At 40.1% G+C, this 25636-nt stretch overlaps 1 protein-coding gene across 4 annotated transcripts in view; it reads left to right on the top strand.

Moving 5' to 3' along the window:
- PIP4K2A (phosphatidylinositol-5-phosphate 4-kinase type 2 alpha) overlaps positions 1-25636 on the top strand; it is a 194785-nt gene that overhangs the window by 94373 nt on the left and 74776 nt on the right. For all 4 annotated transcript variants that reach the window (XM_048837914.2, XM_048837915.2, XM_048837917.2 and 1 more), the window contains 2 exons: positions 7375-7472; positions 10895-10991. In XM_048837914.2, the coding sequence (XP_048693871.1) occupies positions 7375-7472; positions 10895-10991 (195 nt within the window). The remainder of the gene's footprint in view (positions 1-7374; positions 7473-10894; positions 10992-25636) is intronic.

Raw genomic sequence — 25636 nt, 5'->3', positions numbered from 1 at the left:
ACAAACCTGGTACCTTTCCTTGACTTTCTTTTAATTTCAGGTGAGACTTACTGTTGAGATGTTCAGCATTATGATTTGTCTTTCTCTTTATTCCGGGTTTACAGCACAAAATGTCCTCAGCTCCCTTTCCAAACTTTTTCACTGTTTCAAATTCCAGGTCAGAGGATTCCTGTAGGCCAGTGGTTCCCAACCTTTCTTGTGGCAATAGCACACTTCACACCCTGCCACCGAAATGCCACCACCAAAAGGTGGCAAGAAGTGTCGTCGCCGGGAGATGGCGGCGGGGAGGTGTCCTGCGGGCGCACAAAATGCCCCGACGGGCGCCATGGTGCCTGCAGGCACCGCGTTGGGGACCCCTGCTGTAGAGTTTTTCTTTTGCAAACTATTACTGACATATAACAAATGTGGACTTATTTTCCGTAAAGAAAGTACCTCTTTGTTACTGAGTAGGTTAATAGTGTCCTATTTTAAATCATGAATTGAAAGATGACAAATCCACCCTTATGTGACTTAAAAAAAAAGTCCGGACATGTGCTTAATTTTGAGAGAGAGGGGCTGGTACCAGAGATTGCACTGAAAGTACCTTTCCCATTTCACTGCAAATGGGTATAATTTTATTTCATTTATGCTGTAAGTGATAATTCTCTTGACTAATTGTAATTAAATTAATATACTTGGTTTCGAGTCCTTTGCAAACAGGAATCACTTCTTTATTTTTCTCCATGCATGAAGCCTTATACTTGGTGCATATTAATCAGCTATTGTGGGAAATCATTATAGACTTCATTGCACTCAAGAGCAACAGCTAAGAAGAAAATGAATGTTTCAGCAGTTTTATTTCATGACTTTTGCCAATAAAACAGTTCCAACTATTTTTTTAAACTTTTGAGTTATAGCTGTTATAATGCAGTTTTCATTTATAGCTGTTGGTGTTACACTCTTAACCTTGAAAATGACATTTCATTTATTAACAATTTTGTTTTGTTTTCCCTCCTCCCTTTCTCTAATGGAATTTAAATCAATAACTTTTCTTTACTCTTGTGAACAAGCAGCATTGGTATAAGCGCTATTCTGAGAGGCATGTATGCTTAACTTCTGTGTGGAGGCATGCACAAAATACTTTGTCAGATTTCATATAAATATTACGTACTTTAAGTTCTGTGTCAGAGGAGGCCTTAAAACAAAGAGCATGAGAATGAATGTTATCCCAAAGCACAGATTTGTCATTGGTTTAAAACACTTAAAAGGTATAAAATATCTGATATGTGGCTTACTCTTTAAAAGATTACTTGATTTATTTACTTATTGGTAGTAAGTGAAAAAGTTAACAGCCCCCATTGTGACATAAGAATAAAAATTACAGTGTTAATGTTTGAGATATGATGATTATGTGTTCATATGAGCCTGAGGCTACACTACACCACAGCTTTCTGCCAGGATCGCTCTGTTGGTCAGGGATATGATGACATGTAATCCCTGAAGCTCTGCCAGTAAAAGCCCAGAGAGTAGATGCAGTTATACTAGCAAAACTGTTCTTTTGCTAGTGTAGCTTGTTTCACAGGGTGGGGGCTGGTGGTGGTGGAATAAGCTATACCAGTAAAAGTGCAGTTTTGCTCGTACAACATCATCCATGCTAGGAATGTTTTGCTGGTACAGTATACGGACATAGTTATACCAGCAAAACATTTCTGGTGTAGACCTGGCCTGATTCTCCATTCCATAGCACTGTTTTTATTTTGGCCTCTGAAGTGAATTACATCAGCATAAAACAGGGGTAATGAAGTGGAGAATCAGGCCCTTTGACCCCTGCTCCCCCCCTCTTGTATCTAAAGCTGCTTTATCTGTATGGTTACAGTTTCCACAGTGAGATGATGACCTGGTATCCCTTTCTTTGTTGCAAAGAGCTACAAAACTAGTCAGGTTAAAACTAGCCTACAGAAAATATTAGCACATGAAGTCAACCTTCTTTGAGTGACAGTCCCTATATATATTCTAATCATGGGTATGCATGAACACCATGCTGGAGCTAGAAGGTTTTTGTAGCAGTGTCTGAAGAATTAGACCTTGTGTTTGAAAGGTTTAAGTTAATTGATGGTCTGTCCTAGGAGGTGTCATTCCTCAGCTGAGGCATTAAAGGTCACATTTAGTTTTATGTGGTATTTTTTTGTTCTAGAAGAGACAAAGATTGAGAACTGACTGTCATATAGTCTAAGACTGAGTGAATACCTTAAAACAATCTGTTTTTTCTCGAACGAAAAGTTAAATGCCATTAGGATGCATTCATGCCTCTTTCTGATGTCAGGTTTCAGAGTAGCAGCTGTGTTAGTCTGTATCCGCAAAAAGAAAAGGAGTACTTGTGGCACCTTAGAGACTAACAAATTTATTTTAGCATAAGCTTTTGTGATTAGCACTACAAAAGGTTTTTTTTCTCTCCTGCTGGTAATAGCTCATCTTACCTGATCACTCTTGTTACAGTATGTATGGTAACACCCATTGTTTCATGTTCTCTGTGTATATAAAATCCCCCTACTGTATTTTCCACTGCATGCATCCGATGAAGTGAGCTGTAGCTCATGAAAGCTTACGTTCAAATAAATTTGTTAGTCTCTAAGGTGCCACAAGTACTCCTTTCCTTTCTGATGTATTCTTCTTCATACTCTAGCAAAAGAGCTTGCTGGAAGGAATGTTTGTGGAAAACAGTGAATTTTATGTGAATTCTGGAGAAAGCAAATTTTGGATATGTAAATACAAATATTTCCACCGTACATCTGATTCTTAGTTACATTTATTCGATCAGGGAACAAAAATGATAGCACATGACCTTGGGTCCAATTAAAACTAAGCAACACAGCTTGAACTTCAGTTATTAAATTATCACACCATACTGCTCATGGACAATCTATAGCCATAGAAATTTTTCAGCAAATTACAACAGTAAACAGATTTAGGAAAATCTGGTGTTCAGATATTAATGCATATAAAATCCTAAATTTGCTGAATAAATTTAATTTACATTAAAGGGTTACCTTTTTAAGATGTGTGAATTAAACATAATTAGTAGTTTTTATTTTAATACTTAAAACACACAAGTATCTAGAAAAATTGAGTGTGTGTTTGAGATTGCTTGTGACCAGAATACAGACACACATTGGTGTTGCTTTGGCAACATGTGGTTGTGCCTACTTGAAGATCTGTTCTCCTTCATTCCAGGAAGCAGCCAGAATTTGATGTGTAGAGTGCCTGTCTGCTACTTGAAAGCACAGGACACTTTTAAATATAATTAAAGCTACCTAAAAGAGTAGGTAATTTTATGCAAGAAAATCTAAACATCCATGTTTGTTATCTGTTATAACAAACTGTTATACTATAAGATATCTATATGCTTCTCTCTTATATCATCCAGCTTTTTGTATGATGGTTAAATATGGTCCTATATCATTACTGAATCATCAGTGCAGGTTGTTCCAGTATGAATTTATGAAGTACAGTGCAATCAACTAAAGACTGCATATTTTAGATGGTAGTGAGTGCTCAGTGAACAGTTCTTGCTGCTTTTACTGTTCATTGTATTTAATGAGAATGTGTCAGTGATTTATTAGGTTCTGTAGATGCTTTTACAAGTAGGTCTTGAAAAAATTATCAAACACCTACTAATCCAGGGATTCTAAGGCTGCTTGGACTTCTGGGAGGAAGGAGCATTCTTCCTAGAACTGCTTGGATACTGTGATATATGCAGAACGGTGCACCACTTTGCCCATCCCCTAAGACTTTGCTTTTGGGCCCTGTTAAATAACTCCAGTGCCTCTGTCTGTAGTTGCTCAGAGCTTTCCAAAACAGCACTGAAGTAAAATTGATTGATTCTTAACAATTTCACTGCTCCCTGTAAGGATCTGAGTAACTGCAATGAAACTTTGAGGAGCCCTGCTGTCACTGGGGAAAGTTGTAAGCAGCAGAGATGGCAGTGGAGCTGTCTGGCTGCAGATTTAGGAAGGCAGCATTGCATTGGTTTACACTCACTTCACATTTGTAAGGGCTACAGTCTTAATTTTTATTTCGAGAGAAAGATTGGTTTCTCCAAAAGTTCATGGTAAGTAGATTTTTCAAACCACTCACAAACCACTACTCTGACTCAGTGAAACCTTCCTGTACCTCTCTGTCTGTGTAATATTTACAATGAAACTTCAGGAAATTAGAATCCTACATATTAGGTCATCTCTACCCCATATCCTTGCCAGTGCAGGACTCTTCCCTGGTGGGCAAACTAAAGCTCTCACTCTGCATTTGGCTCCACATAGAGGGAAGCTTTCCCATGTTTAAAACCTCACTGAAGCTCACAGGGTTCTCTGCATGATTCTCTGCATGAGCACAAAGATCTGCCAGTGCAAATCAATTTCAGGACCAGGATCCAGAACCCTGCAAGAGCCATGACTAAAAATACTTCCTGGGTATTTGGTGGTCTTTCTCATGGATTTTTCACTAATGGTTTGAAAGGATTGAGCACTTGATTCCTAAACAAAAATAGCCCATTTTCAGGTAGTAGTTTATGCCGAGCAGTCATTAGAGATTGAAATTGTTTTTCCACTGTTACCAAGTTAAAACTTGCTGTAGTCCACTGAGAGAAACCAGTGCTAATTATTGTGTTTGTTAAACTGTGGTTCAAGTCCTGTGCTGGGAAATTTAAGAGATTAATAAATACAACAACAAAAATGTGTTTGTTTGCAAAAGAGGTGAAGTACCTGTGAAGTTTCTTTGTGGCGTATGAAAACAATTGCATTTATTTTTTTAACATAAATATTAGTAATGAACTTAAAGGTGTGACGTAAGTGGTCATTTTTGAAATTTTAAATATCCTAAAACATTCCATAGTTTAAAGGGATACTGTCAAGTCAGGTTTGCCCAGAATTTAGGCTTTATTAAAACAAGCTTACAGTATTCCAAAATTAAGGCGAGTAAATGTTTCTATTAATTTAAGAAATAAAATTCCGGTGGAAACAGGATAACCCAAACATTCTTCCTCAGTGTTTGCATCCCAGACATAGCAGCATTGTGCATGAATAAGAACTTGAAATTAACTAGAAACTAATTGATTTTTGTTGTCCAGATAGGCAGTGCAAAAAGTAAAGCCCTAATTCTCCAATTTACCCCAAGTTAGTGAGGCTCCATGCAGATTCAAGTATTTGCCCTCATGTTAATCAAGGCCTAAGTTACATATATTGCATATGTCCTGTGCAGGATAGGAGCCTAAATGAAATATATATAAAAATTAAAATTCTATGTTTTAATAATAAATGGAACATGGTCAAAGAAATTCATTGTTTTTTGTTTTGTTTCTAACACTTTTAACCTGACAATGTTCTTCTAAGCAGTTGCTCTTTTAAATCTGTTTGGCTAGTTTCAAAAAGTATCTTATCTGTCCCTAGTTTCTCTGCACTTTTCCCTTCTACCACAGCTTTCGACAAAAAAAGACGTATCAGTGAGACACATTATACCTCACAAAACCAAAGAATGTCTTCTCAGTTAAAAAGTGCAAGAAATGTAAATGAGATCATTAGTGATATTATTCATTGGTAATATGTCTGGTTCCGTTATTACTATGATTTTATGTGAAAAATATTACACATTTTATTTTTACTTGGAATTATTATTACTACCATCAGTAGGTTGCTCCTCTGAAATCTGACAGTAAAATCTGGTAGAATTGTTAATTGTTGTTAATGAATCTGCCAATGCAGATTTAATACAGGAATTAAACTGGGACCTAATAGTAATCATTATTATATTACACTCATTTAATGTGATACATTACCATGAAATTCATAGATTCATAGATATTTAGGTCAGAAGGGACCATTATGATCATCTAGTCTGACCTCCTGCACAATGCAGGCCACAGAATTTCACCCACCACTCCTGCAAAAAATCTCTCATCTATGTCTGTGCTATTGAAGTCCTCAAATTGTAGTTTAAAGACTTCAAGGAGCAGAGAATCCTCCAGCAAGTGACCCGTGCCCCATGCTACAGAGGAAGGGCGAAAAATCTCCAGGGCCTCTTCCAATCTGCCCTGGAGGAAAATTCCTTCCCGACCCCAAATATGGCAAATAGCTAAACCCTGAGCATATGGGCAAGATTCATCAGCCAGATACAATTCTTCATTGTAACAAGGGCTTTCATTGAATTACATTTTATAGCTGCCCTATAAGTAACCATTATCGTTGAAACAAAAGCAAATTCTAAATACAGGTGGGTTTTTTTTGTTTTGTTTTTAAAGACTTTCCGGATCCCTGGATACCCTTAGAACTTAAGGGGTCACTTTTTAGTATGGTACCTATTCAATCTCTGTCACTCCTGATATGACTGAAGATGACTTCAGGAAGCTACTCAAAGCACTTCTCTGTCCTACTTTTCTTCAGGTCCATAGCTGAGCACGTTGCCTCCATGGCATTTCCAGGCTCTGTTAACCCAGAAGCACAGGGCCAAGTTACCTCCATGGCAGCTTGATGTGCTATCGCTAGGCCATGCCCTCAGCTCAAATCAATATTATTGCCATCTAATTATCTGTGTTCTTAGCTCTTTCAACTCCTCATCCACTATGGTGGTGATAGTACTGCACCCATCAGACAATGGTTTGAATGCAATTCCCATTAATATGTTACAGTCCTTAAAATCATTGCAAATAATACTTACTCTGAGGTGTTTAAAAGGTGGAGTGTGAGAAGATGTGTAAGAAGAAATGTTTAAATCAAGGCATCTATTTTCAGTACAGTTGCAGTAGTAGGACTCAAGCACATACCGACCGAGAGGAGAGGGAAGAGACTCTGGTTCATAGGCTGTAAGGGCAAGTAGTAATTAGTGTATGAAATGTGGCAAAATTTTGACAAATGATCTGGAGTAGAAAAGTAACTCTGTCCAATAAACAGGAGCAGCATTTTCAGGGTAAAACACAATTTCTACTCTGATTTCACAGCCTGATTAACATTCCTGAGAAGTACTTTCCAAGAGTACTTTGGAGGTTCTTGGCACTTACTACAATATAGATTAGGAATGCTTTTCCTACTCTCTCCATCATAGCCAGCCCCCTGACCAAAGCAACATTTTAAAAAAATTACTGAAGTGGCAACTGATGACATCGGTCATTCTAACAATAATTCAAAGTAACTGTGCCACATTTACTGATAAAACTGGACTAGTAACTTTAAAATGTCATTGCATTTTTCATCCAGAAAAATTGAAATTGCTTTAGGATTTGTTCCCCTGAATTTAACAAGTTTTAAAACAAACTAAACATACCATCTTTGCCTTTAAGTCACGTGTAGAGGGTATTTGTAAAGTGTCAGCAAAGCTAAATTGTTAAATGTTTTTTTTCCTCTCCTCTAGATCAATGAACTGAGCCATGTTCAAATCCCTATTATGTTGATGCCAGATGATTTCAAAGCATATTCAAAGATAAAAGTGGACAATCACCTTTTCAACAAGTAAGTGCAAGTAACAACCCTTTGTAGAGGGGGATAAAGCTTCTGGCAGTGATATTTTACAAAATTTTGTAAACTCTCTGGTATTTTTCAATGAATAGGAGTAGTTTTTCTGATTAAGTTAATCCTGTGATAAACATAACCATCTGTTACATTCTAAAAAGCAACAGCAGGGCCTACTGGGTAGTACTCTTTGGCCATATGGTATATTATTACCCATGAATATCTTTTACATAGAAAATGATCTGTTTATGATGGAAATTTTTGTTTAGGTATTTTAAATGCAATCATCTTCGTACAGTTATTTTTGATATCTTAAACAAAAAAAAGTTATAAATCAGAATAAACAGTGGGATAAGGAGTATTTCAAAGCCAAATAAGGAATGTACACCTTTTCATAATCTCTGATATGAAATCATATAAAATGTTGACAGTATTACCCCATTATGTTAAATTTCCAACTAATTCCATAGTTTATCATATATTAGAATGATTTAGCAAAATAACGACTTCAGGCATTTATTTTCAGCAATGTACATTAGTCGTAGTGTTTCAGGTACAAAACAATAACGTGCACTTTTATAAAGATAAAATGAAGGTTAAAATATTCTAGAAAATGGAATGATTCCATTATTTTGTACTTTCTAATCTGTGGCAAAGTTCAAATAGAAGATGTAGCAATTACTGTTTCTGAGTATAACAGTGAGGTTAATTATAGGATTTTAAAACTAATCCATCATTAAAGGAGTCCATGTTTTATAAAAGCTTTGATGTTTTTTGGAGTTTTTTGGTGTCATCGTTGAACCCTTGTATAATCCAATTTAAGGTTTCTCCTTCAGAGCATTAGTAGGGCAAAGGGAAAATTATTTCACTGTTTTTTGAGTCTAGATGTGAAGACTTGTCAAAATTTAGTATGTATGGACTTCATCCAGTTCTTATATAGCTGATTACCAACCCCTATGTGTATGTTTATAAAAGAGAGAAAATAGTTTGGGGTCTGAGATATGCTCGGATACTTCCTCAGTGGCTAGATTGTCGGGCTCAACGGGTAGTGATCAATGGCTCCATGTCTGGTTGGCAGCCGGTATCAAGTGGAGTGCCCCAAGGGTCAGTCCTGGGGCCGGTTTTGTTCGATATCTTCATAAATGATCTGGAGGATGGTGTGGATTGCACTCTCAGCAAATTTGCGGATGATACTAAACTGGGAGGAGTGGTAGATACGCTGGAGGGGAGGGATAGGATACAGAAGGACCTAGACAAATTGGAGGATTGGGCCAAAAGAAATCTGATGAGGTTCAATAAGGATAAGTGCAGGGTCCTGCACTTAGGACGGAAGAACCCAATGCACAGCTACAGACTAGGGACCGAATGGCTAGGCAGCAGTTCTGCGGAAAAGGACCTAAGGGTGACAGTGGACGAGAAGCTGGATATGAGTCAGCAGTGTGCCCTTATTGCCAAGAAGGCCAATGGCATTTTGGGATGTATAAGTAGGGGCATAGCGAGCAGATCGAGGGACGTGATCGTTCCCCTCTATTCAACATTGGTGAGGCCTCATCTGGAGTACTGTGTCCAGTTTTGGGCCCCACACTTCAAGAAGGATGTGGATAAATTGGAGAGAGTCCAGCGAAGGGCAACAAAAATGATTAGGGGTCTAGAACACATGAGTTATGAGGAGAGGCTGAGGGAGCTGGGATTGTTTAGCCTGCAGAAGAGAAGAATGAGGGGGGATTTGATAGCTGTTTTCAACTACCTGAAAGGGGGTTCCAAAGAGGATGGCTCTAGACTGTTCTCAATGGTAGCAGATGACAGAACGAGGAGTAATGGTCTCAAGCTGCAGTGGGGGAGGTTTAGATTGGATATTAGGAAAAACTTTTTCACTATGAGGGTGGTGAAACACTGGAATGCGTTACCTAGGGAGGTGGTAGAATCTCCTTCCTTAGAGGTTTTTAAGGTCAGGCTTGACAAAGCCCTGGCTGGGATGATTTAACTGGGAATTGGTCCTGCTTTGAGCAGGGGGTTGGACTAGATGACCTTCTGGGGTCCCTTCCAACCCTTATATTCTATGATTCTATGATTCTATGATAGAGATTGGAGTAGATGGACTAGTAACTTTAAAATGTCATTGCATTTTTCATCCAGAAAAATTGAAATTGCTTTAGGATTTGTTCCCCTGAATTTAACAAGTTTTAAAACAAACTAAACATACCATCTTTGCCTTTAAGTCACGTGTAGATGGACTATAAGGTGGGTAGAAAGCTGGCTAGATTGTCGGGCTCAACGGGTAGTTATCAATGGCTCCATGTCTAGTTGGCAGCCGGTATCAAGTGGAGTGCCCCAAGGGTCGGTCCTGGGGCCGGTTTTGTTCAATATCTTCATAAATGATCTGGAGGATGGTGTGGATTGCACTCTCAGCAAATTTGCGGATGATACTAAACTGGGAGGAGTGGTAGATACGCTGGAGGGGAGGGATAGGATACAGAAGGACCTAGACAAATTGGAGGATTGGGCCAAAAGAAATCTGATGAGGTTCAATAAGGATAAGTGCAGGGTCCTGCACTTAGGACGGAAGAACCCAATGCACAGCTACAGACTAGGGACCGAATGGCTAGGCAGCAGTTCTGCGGAAAAGGACCTAGGGGTGACAGTGGACGAGAAGCTGGATATGAGTCAGCAGTGTGCCCTTGTTGCCAAGAAGGCCAATGGCATTTTGGGATGTATAAGTAGGGGCATAGCGAGCAGATCAAGGGACGTGATCGTTCCCCTCTATTCGACATTGGTGAGGCCTCATCTGGAGTACTGTGTCCAGTTTTGGGCCCCACACTTCAAGAAGGATGTGGATAAATTGGAGAGAGTCCAGCGAAGGGCAACAAAAATGATTAGGGGTCTGGAACACATGAGTTATGAGGAGAGGCTGAGGGAGCTGGGATTGTTTAGCCTGCAGAAGAGAAGAATGAGGGGGGATTTGATAGCTGCTTTCAACTACCTGAAAGGGGGTTCCAAAGAGGATGGCTCTAGACTGTTCTCAATGGTAGCAGATGACAGAACGAGGAGTAATGGTCTCAAGCTGCAGTGGGGGAGGTTTAGATTGGATATTAGGAAAAACTTTTTCACTAAGAGGGTGGTGAAACACTGGAATGCGTTACCTTGGGAGGTGGTAGAATCTCCTTCCTTAGAGGTTTTTAAGGTCAGGCTTGACAAAGCCCTGGCTGGGATGATTTAACTGGGAATTGGTCCTGCTTCGAGCAGGGGGTTGGACTAGATGACCTTCTGGGGTCCCTTCCAACCCTTATATTCTATGATTCTATGATTCTATGACTCTAAGTCTGCTTTGTCTCTATTTTGTACAAAAGTTTTTAAGATGTTATTGTCCTGAGTTATTTAATTGAACATGCATGTGATTTTCACTGTTTTTCATTCTATTTCAGAGAAAACATGCCAAGTCATTTCAAATTTAAGGAATATTGTCCAATGGTATTCCGCAATCTGAGAGAGAGATTTGGAATAGATGATCAGGACTTTCAGGTAGGTTCACTATCAAAATACATGTGAAGAACTATTCATAGCTCCTCTGGCTATAAGCAGGAAAATCTCAGTTTGTGTAGAAGTCTGCCCACAATCATCATTGGCTTATACTTCGAGAGTCTGTCTGCTCATTCAGTGAGAAAATGGGCTTCTCCCACCCTTAGTTATGATAAAGAAGGAACAGGACAGGAGTATACTGATTCTAAGATTGTCAGTGGTGTAGTTGAGATTGTGCAGGAGCTGTAGACCCACATGAAGGTGGGTTTTTTGTTTTCGGAGGGGGTTGTTTTTTAATTATAAACTGGAGTCTGCTTAGGCATTTAATAAGGGATCCAGGAAGCCCTAGTAGGGAGATGCCTCCTGGCTCTTCATCTAATGTAGACTATGTTGAGGCAGCAAGAGAGTTTTCTGCCTCTTTCCTATTTTTTCTTATTTCTTGCAATTTTCAGTATCTCTGTCCTTAGCTTTTTCTTGTCTCTGTGTCCTCAATACTTGTCTGTGTGTTCTCCTCCTATTGTTGCATCACTAGGGCCCTATCAAATTCATAGTCCATTTTGATTAATTTCATGGCCAGAGGGTTTTAAAATTGGTCAATTTCAGGTTTTCAGATGCTTACATCTGAAATTTCACGTTTTCAGATGCTTACATCTGAAATTTCACGTGCTGTAACCGTGGGGGTCCCAATCCAAAAGGTACCCGCAGGTGGGTCTGGTCTCTTCCGCCCTCCCTGCCCACCCCCCCGAGCAGCCATGCAGGGGAAGAACAATTCCTGTCCCTCCCCAGCCCAACTGGGACTTACAGCTTGGAGCCCCTGCCTGGAGCCCTCCCAGCAGCACAGAGAATGGCTTGTTTCACGGTCCATGACTCTTTCTACTTATTCTGTTTCCTAGTGGTGCACATACCTGCCACAGTTAAGTTGTTGAGGCTGGGTATAGTGCCTCTTGCAGTAAAAGGAAAGAGGTATGTCTGGACAGTACCGATGGGAGATGCTGTATACACTGAGCCACTTTAGCAAGGCACATCAGTAACAAAAGTGTTGCTTGAACATAGTCTCGCTGCGTGTGTCAGTACTTCTGTCTCTTTTTCCTTCTCACCCCCTGTTTTACTAACCAGAAAGAGTAGCACCCTAGTACTCTTTCTGATCTTTCAATTGTCATGATCTGAGGACAGAAACACATGCAGAGCATTGGAGCAGAAGAAAAAGCTGATTTGGCAAGCTAAGCGAACACTGCAGGGCCTGGTAGCATTAGAAGAAGCTCTCTCTGATAACTCTGGCTGCTTGGCTTTCTGTCTTCACAAAAAGGAATGGCCAGAGTACTGTACCACTATAGGAAAAGAAAGTAGCTGCATTCTGTTCCAGCGTAACCTTACTCTTATCTATTGCCATTCCCCTCATCATCACTTATGGCTGTGTTTCCTCCACACGCTATTCCAGCTACCCACCTCCTTCTGCCATGACACTACAAATGGTTCTATCCTTTTTCTATCCAATACTTATTGTGAACCCAATATTTTCACCTTCCTTGATGGTGTTCCAGTCCTGTCCTCTTATTTTGCACTCTTCCAATAGAAATTATCGTTTTTTTCTCCCCTTCACTGTTACCACCCCAACATCATTCAGCTGCATTTTTATCTCATCTGACATACTCTGACGTATCCTGCTGAATTTCCACTCGCCAAACCTGGACCTTAGATTTGTAGCCTGGTGAAATGATGGTACAAGCCATTCCCATCTATTTGGGGCCTGCTAAACTTCTGCACCTTGTTTTAGAATTGCTGATTGAAATTAAGAAAGCAGAACTGATTGACACTTTCTGAATTTGTTTTTAAGCAAAACTTTTCGTTGAAACTTGAAATTTAAATGAGAAGATTGGGATAATGTTTTTGCAAGCATTTTCTCAAAAAATTCAGCCTGTTTCTCAATCTGCTCCAGAGCTTGTCAAATTTTTCTGAATTCTGATTTTAAAAGAATCAAAACAAACTTCCCATTTTTCAACCAGCTCCCAAAGGAGGAAGATATTCTATAACATATTTGAGTTAACATTTACGTTCAGAATGTTTCCTCAAAATTTTAACAGATCCTTCCACCTGTAGGTTTCTGGATCAAATTTGACTAATCATAGAAGATTAGGGTTGGAAGAGACCTCAGGAGGTCGTCTAGTCCAGGGGTAGGCAACGTATGGCACGCGTGCCAAAGGCGGCTCGGGAGCTGATTTTCAGTGGCACTCACACTGCCCGGGTCCTGACGACAGTTCCGGGGGGCTCTGCATTTTAATTTAATATTAAATTAAGCTTCTTAAACATTTTAAAAACCTTATTTACTTTACATGCAAAAATAGTTTAGGTATATATTATAGACTTTTATAGAAAGAGACCTTCTAAAAATGTTAAAGTGTATTACTGGCATGCGAAACCTTAAATTAGGGTGAATAAATGAAGACTCGGAACACCAATTCTGAAAGGTTGCCAACTCCTGATCTAGTCCAACCTCCTTCTCAAAGCAGGACCAACCCCAGTTAAATCATCCCAGCCGGGGCTTTGTGAATCAGGGCCTTAAAAACCTCTAAGGATGGAGATTCCACCACCTCCCTACTTAACCCATTCCAGTGCTTCACCACCCTCCTAGTGAAATAGTTTTTTCCTAATATCCAACCTAGACCTCCCCCACAGCAACTTGAGACCATTGCTCCTTATTCTGTCATCTGCCACCACTGAGAACAACCAAGCTCCTCTTTGGAACACCCCTTCAGGTAGTTGAAGGCTGCTATCAAATCTCCCCTCATTCTTCTCTTCTGCAGATTAAATAAGCCCAGTTCCATCAGCCTCTTCTCATAAATCATGTGCCCCAGTCCCCTAATCATTTCCGTTGCCCTCCACCTCCATTGAACTCTCTCCACCTTTGTCCACATTCTTTCTGTAGTGGGGGGGCCCAAAACTGGACACAGTACTCCAGATGTTGCCCTACCAGTGCAGAATAGAGGCAAATAATCACATCCCTTGATCTGCTGGCAGTGCTCCTACTAATCAGCCCAATATGCCGTTTGCCTTCTTGGCAAAAAGAGCACACTGTTTGACTCATATCCAGCTTCTCATCCACTATAATCCCCAGGTCATTTTCTGCAGAACTGCCGCTTAGCCAGTAGGTCCCCAGCCTGTAGCAGTGCATGGGATTCGTCTGTCCTAAGTGCAGGATTCTGCACTTGTCCTTGTTGAACCTCATCAGATTTCTTTTGGCCCAATCTTCCAATATGTCTAGGTCACTCTGGACCCTATCCCTACCCTCCAGCCTATCTACCTCTCCCCGCAGCTTAGTGTCATCCACAAACTTGCTGAGGGTGCAATCCATCCCATCATCCAGATCATTAATGAAGATATTGAACAAAACCGGCCCAGGGACAGACCCGCTTGATACCGGGTGCCAACTACACATCAAGCAGTTGATCACTACCTGTTGACCCCAACGATCTAGCCAGCTTTCTATCCACCTTATAGCCCATTCATCCAATCCATACATTTTTAACTTACTGGCAAGAATACTTTGGGAGACTGTATCAAAAGCTTTGCTAAAGTAAAGATATATCATATCCACCGCTTTCCCCATATTCACAGAGCCAGTTATCTCATCATAGAAGGTAGTCAGGTTAGTCATGCATGACTTGCCCTTGGTGAATCCATGTTGACTGTTCCTGATCACCTTCCTCTCCTCCAAGTGCTTGAGGACCTGCTCTGTGATTTTTCCGAGAACTGAGGTGAGGCTGACTGGTCTGTAGTTCCCCGGATTCTTCTTCTTCCCTTTTTTAAAGAGGGGCACTATATTTGCCTTTTTCCAATCGTCCAGGATCTCCCCCGATTACCACAAGTTTTCAAAGATAATGGCCAATAGCTCTGCAATCAAGTCAGCCAACTCCGTCAGCACCCTCGGATGCATTAGATCCGGACCCATGGACTTGTGCATGTCTAGCTTTTTTAAATGGTCCTTAACCTGTTCTTTCACCACTGAGGGCTGCTTACTTTCTCCCCATACTGCCCAGTGCAGCAGTTTGGGAGCTGACCTTGTCTGTGAAGACTGAGGCAAAAAAAGCATTGAGTACTTCAGCTTTTTCCACATCATCAGTTACTAGGTTGCCTCCCCCATTCAGTAAGGGTTACACACTTTCCCTGACCACCTTGTTGCTAACATACCTGTAGAAACCTTCTTGTTATCCTTCACATCTCTTGCTAGCTGCGACTCTAATTTTGCCTTGGCCTTCCTGATTACACCCTTGCATGCTTGAGCAATATTTTTATACTCCTCCCTAGTCATCTGTCCAAGTTTCCACTTCTTGTAAGCTTCCTTTTTGTGTTTAAGCTCACCAAAGATTTCTCTGTTAAGCCAAGCTGGTTGTCTGCCATATTTGCTATTCTTTCTGCACATCGGTATGGTTTGTTCCTGCACCCTCAATAAGGCTTCTTTAAAATACAGCCAGCTCTCCTGGACTCCTTTCCCCCTCATATTAGCCTCCCATGGGATCCTGCCCATCAGTTCCCTGAGGAAGTCAGCCTGCTTTTTGAAAGTCCAGGGTCCATATTCTGTTGCTCTCCTTTCTTCCTTTTGTCAGGATCCTGAACTCGACCATCTCATGATCACTGCTACCCAGGTTGCCACCCACTTCTACTTCCCCTACCAGTTCTTCCCTGTTTGTGAGCAGCAGGTCAAGAGGATCATGGCCCCAACGCTTGCACCAGGAAATTGTCCCCAACACTCTCCAAAAGCTTCCTCGATTGTCTGTGCACTGCTGTATTGCTCTCCCAGCAGATGTCAGGGTGATTGAAATCCCCCATGAGAACCAAGGCCTGTGATCTGGAAACTTCTGTTAGTTGTCCAAAGAGAGCCTGGTCTACCTCATCTTCCTGGCCTGGTGGTCTATAGCAGACACCCACTTTGACATCACCCTTGTTGCTCTTGCCTCTAAACTTAACCCAAAGACACTCAACAGGCTTTTCTCCAGTTTCATATTGTAGCTTTGAGCAATCATACTGCACCCTTACATACAGTGCAACTCATCCACCTTTTCTCCCCGACCTGTCCTTCCTGAACAGTTTGTACCCATCCATGACAGCTCTCCAGTCATGTGAGTTACCCCACCAAGTCTCTGTTGTTCCAGTCACATGAAAGTTCCTTGACTCTGCCACGGTTTCCATTTCTTCCTGCTTCTTTCACAGGCTTCTTGCGTTTGTGTACAGGCACCTGAAATAACTAGCCGATTGCCCTACTTTCTCAGTATGACTCGAGGCCTCCCCTGTGGCACCCTCCTCCTTGTGTTTCCTCCCAATATCCTGTTCCCCATTTATCTCCAGGCTTAGGTCACCATCCCCCGGCAAACCTAGTTTAAAGCCCTCCTCTCTAGGTTAGCAAGCCTCCCTGTGAAGATGCTCTTCCCTCTCTTCGTTAGGTGGATTCCATCTCTTCCTAGCAATCCTTCTTCCTGGAACAACATCGCATGGTCAAAGAATCCAAAGCCCTCTCTCCAACTCTACCTGCGTAACCATGCATTTACCTCCACAATTTCATGGTCCCTACCTGGGCCTTTTCCTTCAACAGGGAAGATGGACTAATGATGTTCCTCTTGACCAAGAGGAAAGTGGATTCTGTGGCTGAGGGACTTGCATGGAAAATACTCTGCCAGGAGCTCTCTCACATTTAAATTGGAAGGAATCTAGCTCATACACCTCCAGTGACCACAGCTATGTACATTCTACAGGACAGAGGTGATTTGTTAATTAGGCAGGTCCCAGGCCATTTAAGACTTTATAAGTTAAAAGCTACATCTTAAACTCGCTTGAAGGCGGTAGACAGTCGATGTAGATCATGGAGCACCTGTATCATGTGCTTGAAATGAGATATTCTACTTAGTCACCTCGTTCACTAGTTTTGGAGCAAAGCTGACCTTGTCTTGATCATTACTAAAGATAATCAGCCATCACAAAACGTACAGCCTCTGTTCCATGACCCAGGTGAAACATTACTATGTGCAACCTAGGGTCCAGTCCAAATTAACCAGAACATGCTGCATTTAGTATTTTGAACTCATGCAATTAACTGATCGCCAGCAATCTATAGAAGAGGAAACGTTAGAAAGTATTTGGTGTATAATTTCAAGCAATTAATAAAATCAATAAAATTATAAGATGCTTTTGGAGGATTCTTGAACAGAAAGGCTGAGTCAAGTTATGTACTGTGAATTATTCATATAGTGCTACTTGTTTGTATTAAATTATCAAATAACTGCATTCTTAGAATTTTAAAGATGGAAAGTTCTCTCTGCTGATTGTGCCCTTCTCACATTTCATTTTCAAATATGGTTATCCTGTCCCTCATCCACAAAGAAGCTCACCCTGAGACAGGTTCATTTCATTTACTACTTGTTTGTGCAGCGGAAGCAGCAACATTGAAGTCACTGGAAATGTTCATAGCTTTGGGAATTGGTTTTAATAGCTTCCTCCTACTACAGAATCAGTCCCACATGGCTTTTCCACTGTGCCCCATAACCTCTGACTTCTATGTGGAAGTTTAAAAAAAAAAAATTGAAAACCCTTAATGGAAATAGATTATAAGAGAGGATATATTCACCATGTTTTTGACAATTTCCAATTGATATTGAAGGGGAAGGTGTGTTCACAAATGCCAGTCAAGCTGTATATTACTTAGAAACGTCATCCTTTCTCCCTCCCACCTGAGAAAATGCACACACCGTAACATTACCATAACTCCCATGCACCACATACTATGCACTGCAGCCTTCACTCTGCTCTCTTGGGTTGCCAGCTTTCTATTACTCCCTTTGCCAAAGTACCCCCTCCTAATACAACTACTACTACACCAAACATCCACAACTCATAGTGTTGGGAGGGAATAGTTTGTTAAAGGCATGTGTGCAAGAGGTCAGACTGAGGTTGTGGTATGCAGTCTGTGGTGGTGAACAGTAGTTTAGTAATATTGTTAAGGTTTGTGCCAGTGGATGAAGGAGAAGAAGGTATGTCCTGTTAGCTGTGTGAATTTATTTCTTTGATGTTATGGCTTTTTGTCATGTATACTGTGTATGTGACAATCCTAAATGCTTCACAAGTATTGTTTTTTGGCATATTTATTATATGGTTATGCAAAGTTATGAGCTATCATTCTTAATGGAAAGAGGAAGTAAATTGACCATCATGATCATTAAGTTCCAAGTCACTTGCTAATAAACTTGAGACCAAAACGGCAAATTCCACTCCTAAGTGTGACATTTCTATCATAGGAGAGTAGATAGGGGACGACTTAATGCAGGCTCCATTTGGGAAGATATTTGGCCCCTTTAAATTAAGGTTTTGGAGAATTTGGGTTTTTTTTCCCCCTTGCTCTTCAGCAGAGATGGAGAGAGGTTGGTGTGCCAGGAAAAAAAGGTGGGATGGTTGTTACAGTTTAATAAATGGCATAGACTAATGTTTGAAATGCTTTGGAAAATTGAGATGAAATCTATGGGTATTCAAGGTGACAAAGTTGTCATAGCAATATGTATGTAATGATAACAAAAGATTTAACAAGGTGCAAAATGACCAAATTTTCAAAATCGAAAACCAGGATGCTTTTGTGGCAACATTTTTTAGAGTTGCAAAATAGTTGTACAAAAGTCTTTTTAAAAAATGCAACCGGCGTCAGTATGCCAGCTTCTGACAAGCATATTACTTGAAATGGAAGACCTTTTTCCTTTTACTTAGTGTATGCAGTGTTGTAGCCATGTCAGTCCCAGGATATTTGAGAGACAAGGTGGGTGAAGTAATATCTTTTGTTGGCCCAACTTCTCTCTAAGTGCTCTGAATGCATTTATAGTGAAACACTGAACAAGTGTCATTAACATTCACTTTGATCAAAAGAAGAGCTTTAATGGTATATACACTTACTCAACTTTTTTTTTTCACTCCACTCCAAACACAGTTTATCACACTGAACATTCATTCCATTGGATTGTTTGTTCCTAGTAAATGCAGAGAAGGGCTTACTCAATATAACCGTTCATATTGAACAAACAGTTGGCAGTTAAAATATTTTTGATAAAATAAAAGCCCAGGACATTTCAGGTGTGCTGCAGGAATTTCCCGGGACACCAGGACATCATATGGAACACTGGGCCAGTTGCAGTAGAATGAGGATGTGATGGTTTTAATGCTTCAACCCAGATGAGTTAAAAAATATATACTAAACAAGAGAAGGTTATTGTCCTCTGGGAAACTCATCTATTTGACCATGAGACTTCCTCCTTCAAAGAGTCTTGGATGGCGCCTGTATGTCTCTTTCTTCGGGAGGAGTTACTGTATTGCTCACAGTGTGTGAAAACAAACTAGAATTGATAGTAGATGTTTGAGGGTTATAACCTATGGCATTTGTATTGAGAAAAGACTTTGCTGGCATTTATATGCTGAATTGTGATTTTTATATAGAAAATCTTCACTTTAGCCACTCTTCAGAATCATCATTTGTACACTGGAGATTTTAATTGTATAAGACACAATAATAAAATATATAGAACTTCAAAGAAAGGTAACGCCCTCAAATTGAATGCAGAGGAGACTGGCTTATTTACTTATTCTTATTTTTGTATTATTTGCACCTAAGAGCACCAGTCATGGACTACCCGTTGTGCTACTCGCTCTGCAAACACATAACAAAGAGACTGTACCTGCCCCTCAGAGCTTACTGTCATGGGTGTCTGGTGTCTGTTGTGTCCTAATATAAGATCCCACTGTAAGAGAATATAGGTTGTTGGGTTTTTTCTCCAGCACATAAATTGCTTATGATAATCCAAAAGGAAACGTACAGGGTGAATAGTTCCAATAAACTGTCCAGTATACTATAGTATTATTTCAAATCATTTTCGATTGAGATTTTTCAGATCCTAGGTTTTTCAGGGCAGAATTTTTATTGTACTGTCCAGAACTGAACACATAATTGGTGCTAAACAAATGATAAATGATGGTAATCTAAATGTTTCCCAAACTTTTCTGCAGTGGGGTACAACTTTTTTAAAGAAGGAGAATTTCCTTACATCATTAAAGAAGCATAGTGAAATCTTCATGCAGGCAAACTACTTAGGAGATTTGTACCAGGGGCATATGCTAGGAGGTATTTAAGTTTTCTGTAGGAGAATCACTATTGAGTTTTCAGAGTAGCAGCTGTGTTAGTCTGTATTCGCAAAAAGAAGAGTACTACTAGTGGCACCTTAGAGACTAACCAATTTAAAAATATTTGCGAAGCTTCTTTGTACTTTAAATCTAAATTGGGTCAATGCAGAGTATGAGAGAATTCTGTAAAACCAGGACAGAATTAAATCTCATGTTAACCTGAAGGGTTGGGAAGGATCATGAGGTAGAAGGTATATGAATACAGAAATAAAGTTTGGTCCTGGCCAAAGTGTTTCATAAATAGAGATAAAGTAGCTAAGCTAATACTTCAAATTTAAAATACTGACCGCAGATCCCACCAAGATGTATGCAATATTATTGTTTGTTATAATGATCTGTGAGCTTGAACAATTGCAGTGCTAGGAATTCAAATATATATTAACTAATTAAATTGTCCCCACCTAATTAGCTAGGCAATAAGAGGCTTTGGCCAGCCAAAGAAAGTGAGTTCAGGGATACCATATTCCCAATGGAAGGAGAAAAAGCCTCAGGCCTAAGCTGACATGATTGAATTGTTTTTAAAACACAAACTGACACTTTTACTTTCAGAAACATATTGTGAAGCCTTTGAGAAAGATTCACTTCCTAAGGGGATCCATATAATTTGTTTTTAAACCTGAGAGAGATCTCCACCTTGTCATTTTATTACCTGTTTTCTATTCTAAATAATGGCTTCCAATAGTAGCTAAAATCCTGGTAGGTTAAGAGACTTCTTTCAGGAATAATCCACTGTGACCTATCAGGATTTGTCCAGGGCTGAGAATTTGAAAAGGCTGTTTCATCTTGTTGGTGTGGTCCTGTTCACTAGCTGAGGAAATTGTACAATGAAGACAAGCAAGCGTCTACTAGTTCATTAGTATTAGAGGCATTTTCTCTCTTAAGGCTACACTCCAGGGTCATTCTGTTTCACCCCTTCTGTTCCTTGGCTCACTTAATGTGAAATGTCCCATTGAAAGGGTAATTCCAACTTGATAAAGAAAGGGATGTAATATCTTTTTGCAGATTTTCTGCTTTATGCTTCAGCAAAGTGCTCCAATGAGCATTTTTGCTTATAATGAGTGTCCTGTATTCAGGTCTGAGAATAAATTTGGAGAAGTCTAGTATTTTCATTGAGAGAGAGGATTATGGAACAGATAATGAGTAATTTACAGTAGATAAGTTTAAATATTTGGAATATGATTCACAAGAAAGGAATCCCAATTAACTTTGAACAATGTCATCCCCATTACAGAGCAAGATAGGACTAATATAGACAAATTGTCCCACTTACCTCTTTCATTAATCAGATATCAGGGTAATTAAAATGAATGTTCTTCCCAAATGTCTTTGTTTTCAGTCTTCTGCAGATATCCTTGATATCCAGAGGATAGATAGAATTTATTCATAAGGAAAGAGAGTAAGTCTTAAAAATAAATTTTGTACCTCATGACAAGAGGGGTTTGGAAGTGCCATCTCTTACGCTGACTGTGGCCAAATTATAATGCTTGTGACAATGTGGCTTCAGGAGAACAAGGATTCTCCACTTCATAAAATAGTTTGTGAACTGATTAACCCATAGGCACTGAGACATATCTTTTGATTTGATCCCTAAGGAAGAATTGAAGCCTCATAAAATACAGTGCTATTCACACAACCCAGTCTATCTGAATTTAAAGCCTTAAAGTCTCAGGGAGTCTCTCCCCTGTGGATCCTGGTTCACAATCCCCATGTGTGTGTAAATCCTGAAGGCAGTTATTTTTGGCAGTGGGATGAGCTTGGAATTATGACAGTTCAGGATCTGTATAACAGGCTCCTCTTTCCTTGAGGCAACCAAAGCCAACTATCATGTCCCTAGATCTTTTTCACAGGTTTCTCCAACTTAGACATTTTAATATGGAAGAGATGAATTCCACGTTTTCTGATGAGTCAAAATTTTAACCCATAGTTCCATAGCTACTGATGGTTCTAGTTTTTAAAAAGTTATTAATTTATTATAAACAAAGGCCTAGAGAGGAGAACTAAAACTAAATGGAAGGAAAACAGAATATAGAAAAGTCCAACTGTTCTGGAGCACAGTCTCACATCAGTTGGGGGGATACGGAAAGTGAGGACTTTAATGCTGCTTCAGATATGTCTTTTGAATTACTTATCCAAATTAAGGTATCAGAGAAAGTTTCTAGGAGTTGCATTCTACATAGTCACACTTTGTATCATGGATCATTGGTACACCCTTTTGATACCCTCCTCACTGTGTGAGTGAACTTGTCAGATTGATACTTCCTTGACCTTTGGGGAAAAACAATATGAAATATTGGATGAAATTGTCAAGACCTTAAGAAAAAGGCATAATGAATATGTGGAGCTGTTATGATGAATGAAGTTGTCTACCCTAGGATAAGAAACTTGAATTATGTTGGTATGTAATTACTGTGTAGCTTTTTGGCTCAGTTAAGATAACTATTGAGATATATTTTATTAGAAATTTTCAACATAACTTTAAATGTATAAATATAATTATGCCCTGCTCCTCTCCTTTTTGACTAACTCTGCCTCCTGCTACTTCAGATTACAATTTATGCTTTAGTGGCTGATTTTTTTTTCCTATTTGGAAGCTTAAATAATGGTTTAATTTCAGCTGGTGCTGCCATATCTCTGAAAATGAGCATCTGAAGTACTTATTCCTAACTCGTCGGGATAATGGAGAAATATGAGCAATAAAGGAATGTGATTTTCTCTGAATCTTAATAATTGGCTTTCACTTCTCCTCTCTCTCCGTCAGCACCACAAATGGATTCTCCTGTTTTTCTTCTCTTGTCCCCTTTGCAACTGTCAGTTCAAGTACTGTCCTCATTGTCTGTTCCCTCTGAGGCAGTGCGGCTGTACTCCAAGAGCCTCCTGTAGTAGAGTAGGAAGTACTCAACTCTGGACCACAGCACAGTGTTTAATTTCAGAGTGGTGGTGCTGTGTTCCCGACATCATCAGTGGGTCTGGCAGTCCAGCGATATTAGTGTTATTCTGGAGGAAGATAGAGGTTGAGCTTGTCGCCGTCTCCTCCTTTGCCCTCAGACTTCATCCTTATTTCACTAATACCAGAATGAGAACAATAACTACAGAGCGTGAAGTGAGATGACACTTGACAAATATGGTTGTTGTGGCCTTTGTGTACCAGTTGATTACCAAGTTACGGTCAGGAGACACACAGTGGGATCAGGGTCGAGCCAGGTCAGGATACCAGGAAGTCAGGGTCGGGCACCAGGATGCAGACAGGAGACAAATAGCGGAGTCAGGGATGAACTGGGGTGAGAAGCCAGAGTCTAGGCTTCACAGCAAAGGAAGATCTGGAGCAGAAGCAAGCAGGCAGCCTGCATCTTTGCTCAGAGAGCACCCTATGATGGCTTTCAGTGCTCGGTCTCCAATACAAGCTGCAACAGACGATAGACTATTTAGTCACTATTCCTAGCTCATGCATAATAGACCTGCTCTTTCAGCAGCTCAGTACCCTCTGAGCCTCGCTGAATTGAAAAGGAATTCCACCTCTGAATTACCGAACCTACATCTAATAATGTAATTTATTGTCAGTGCCATCCTCTAAATCACTGAACTTTCTCCCATTTTCCTCCTTCATTTCCATCCTTCTCTCGCCATTACAGTGAGCTTCATTTTGTCATCTTCATAGGCAATGAGTGCTGAAGACATCTGCCAAAGGAGATAGGAAGTTTACTTATAAGATAAACACATTGGGTAAAATTCTGGCTCCACTAAAGTCAATGGCAAAAATCCTATTGACTTAAATGGGGCCAGTCTTGCACACACTGATCCTGCAGCATTCCCAGGTCTGACTGATAGGGAGCAAAGGACTGATCTCAGAACCCATGCCTGATTCTCCTCATGCCCATGAACTATAATGCTGTTAAATCACTAGGCTGACACAGTGAGCTTCAGTTTTAGTCGTCATGTTTTGAGTACAACAGTGGGTAATTGCAGGTACATTTCCTGAGCAAAGCTGACCCATATGGACTCCAAAAACAATATACAAACTCTTATGCCTTGATTTTTATTTCAGATACATAGCTGCATATCACAGAATATCTTGTAAAGTTAGTTTTCCTGTTTATTCAGTTTAGCATAACGTGTGCTTGAATGAGATTAAACTATAGAGACGAGCATTTCTTCTCAGTACACTTACTTCTTGCCAGACCTCGTGTGAAATTCCACTGAAAGTGAGATTTAGATCCTAGTGAGTACAGTGCCATTCAGTCAATTCTGTTTGAAAGATTAATGTCTTACTATTTTTCTAAATCTCTCCGTGTTTTATCACTACAAACTAGAATTTTGTGACCTTTTCTCTTCGTAGAAAAAGCTGCTTTTCTGTGATAATTTTTGACTTTTAGAGGAAATTAATAAAGTATTTGTACTGTATCCAGAATGTAGCTTTAAACATTTAAGTGTTGAGATACATAATCTTGAGTCTGTTACGGAAGTAGCAATTATTAAACAATGACATTTACATGAGATGTATAAAAGATTAAAGATTAGAATGAGCTAATTAAATTGACCTTTAAATTGCCTCACTTTGAGTCTCTGGCTAATCCTAGACCTCCCACTGTGGAGTTAAACATCCTCACTGTGAACTTTAGGGGTAGTGGGAGCTGTACTGGCAGTGCCATTTAAAAAAGACAATTAAGGTAGCATTTTGCCAGTTATAAATGTAACTTTCCCGTGTAGAGTAAACTTCAGCTCTCCTATCCTTTTATGGGGGAGGGAATAGGGGTTCCATTCTCCCCCCCCCCAAAAGAATAAGAACTTTATTCTGAACAAGTGACTCCAAAGAAATATCTAACTCGTGTGGCCTAAAATTCTTCAGTGTAGGCAACAGAACCAAAACGTTTTTTGAGGTGTTGAAGAGTTACTTCCTTCTTTATTATCTGGAATTATCTGCTGCTTCCATTTATTGACTAACTCTTGTGGCACCTGCTGTATTTGAAAGCCTTACTAATGTAAAATATAGGAGTAGAGAATTAAAGGACAAGTGCAGAGTCCTGCACTTAGGACGGAACAATCCCATGCACTGCTACAGACTAGGGACCAAATGGCTCGGCAGCAGTTCTGCAGAAAAGGACCTAGGGGTTACAGTGGACGAGAAGTTGGTTATGAGTCAACAGTCAATAGTGTGCCGTTGTTGCCAAGAAAGCCAATGGCATTTTGGGATGTATAGGGGCATTGCCAGCAGATCGAGGAACGTGATCGTTCCCCTCTATTCAATATTGGTGAGGCCTCATCTGGAATACTGTGTCCAGTTTTGGGCCCCACACTACAAGAAGGATGTGGAAAAATTGGAAAATGTCCGGCGGAGGGCAACAAAAATGATTAGGGGACTGGAACACATGACTTATGGGGAGAGGCTGAGGGAACTGGGATTGTTTAGTCTGCAGAAGAGAAGAATGAGGGGGGATTTGATAGCTGCTTTC

This window comes from Caretta caretta, chromosome 2 (genome assembly GCF_965140235.1).
Source record: "Caretta caretta isolate rCarCar2 chromosome 2, rCarCar1.hap1, whole genome shotgun sequence".
NCBI lineage: Eukaryota > Metazoa > Chordata > Testudines > Cheloniidae > Caretta > Caretta caretta.
This window is presented reverse-complemented; position numbering and strand designations above follow the sequence as displayed.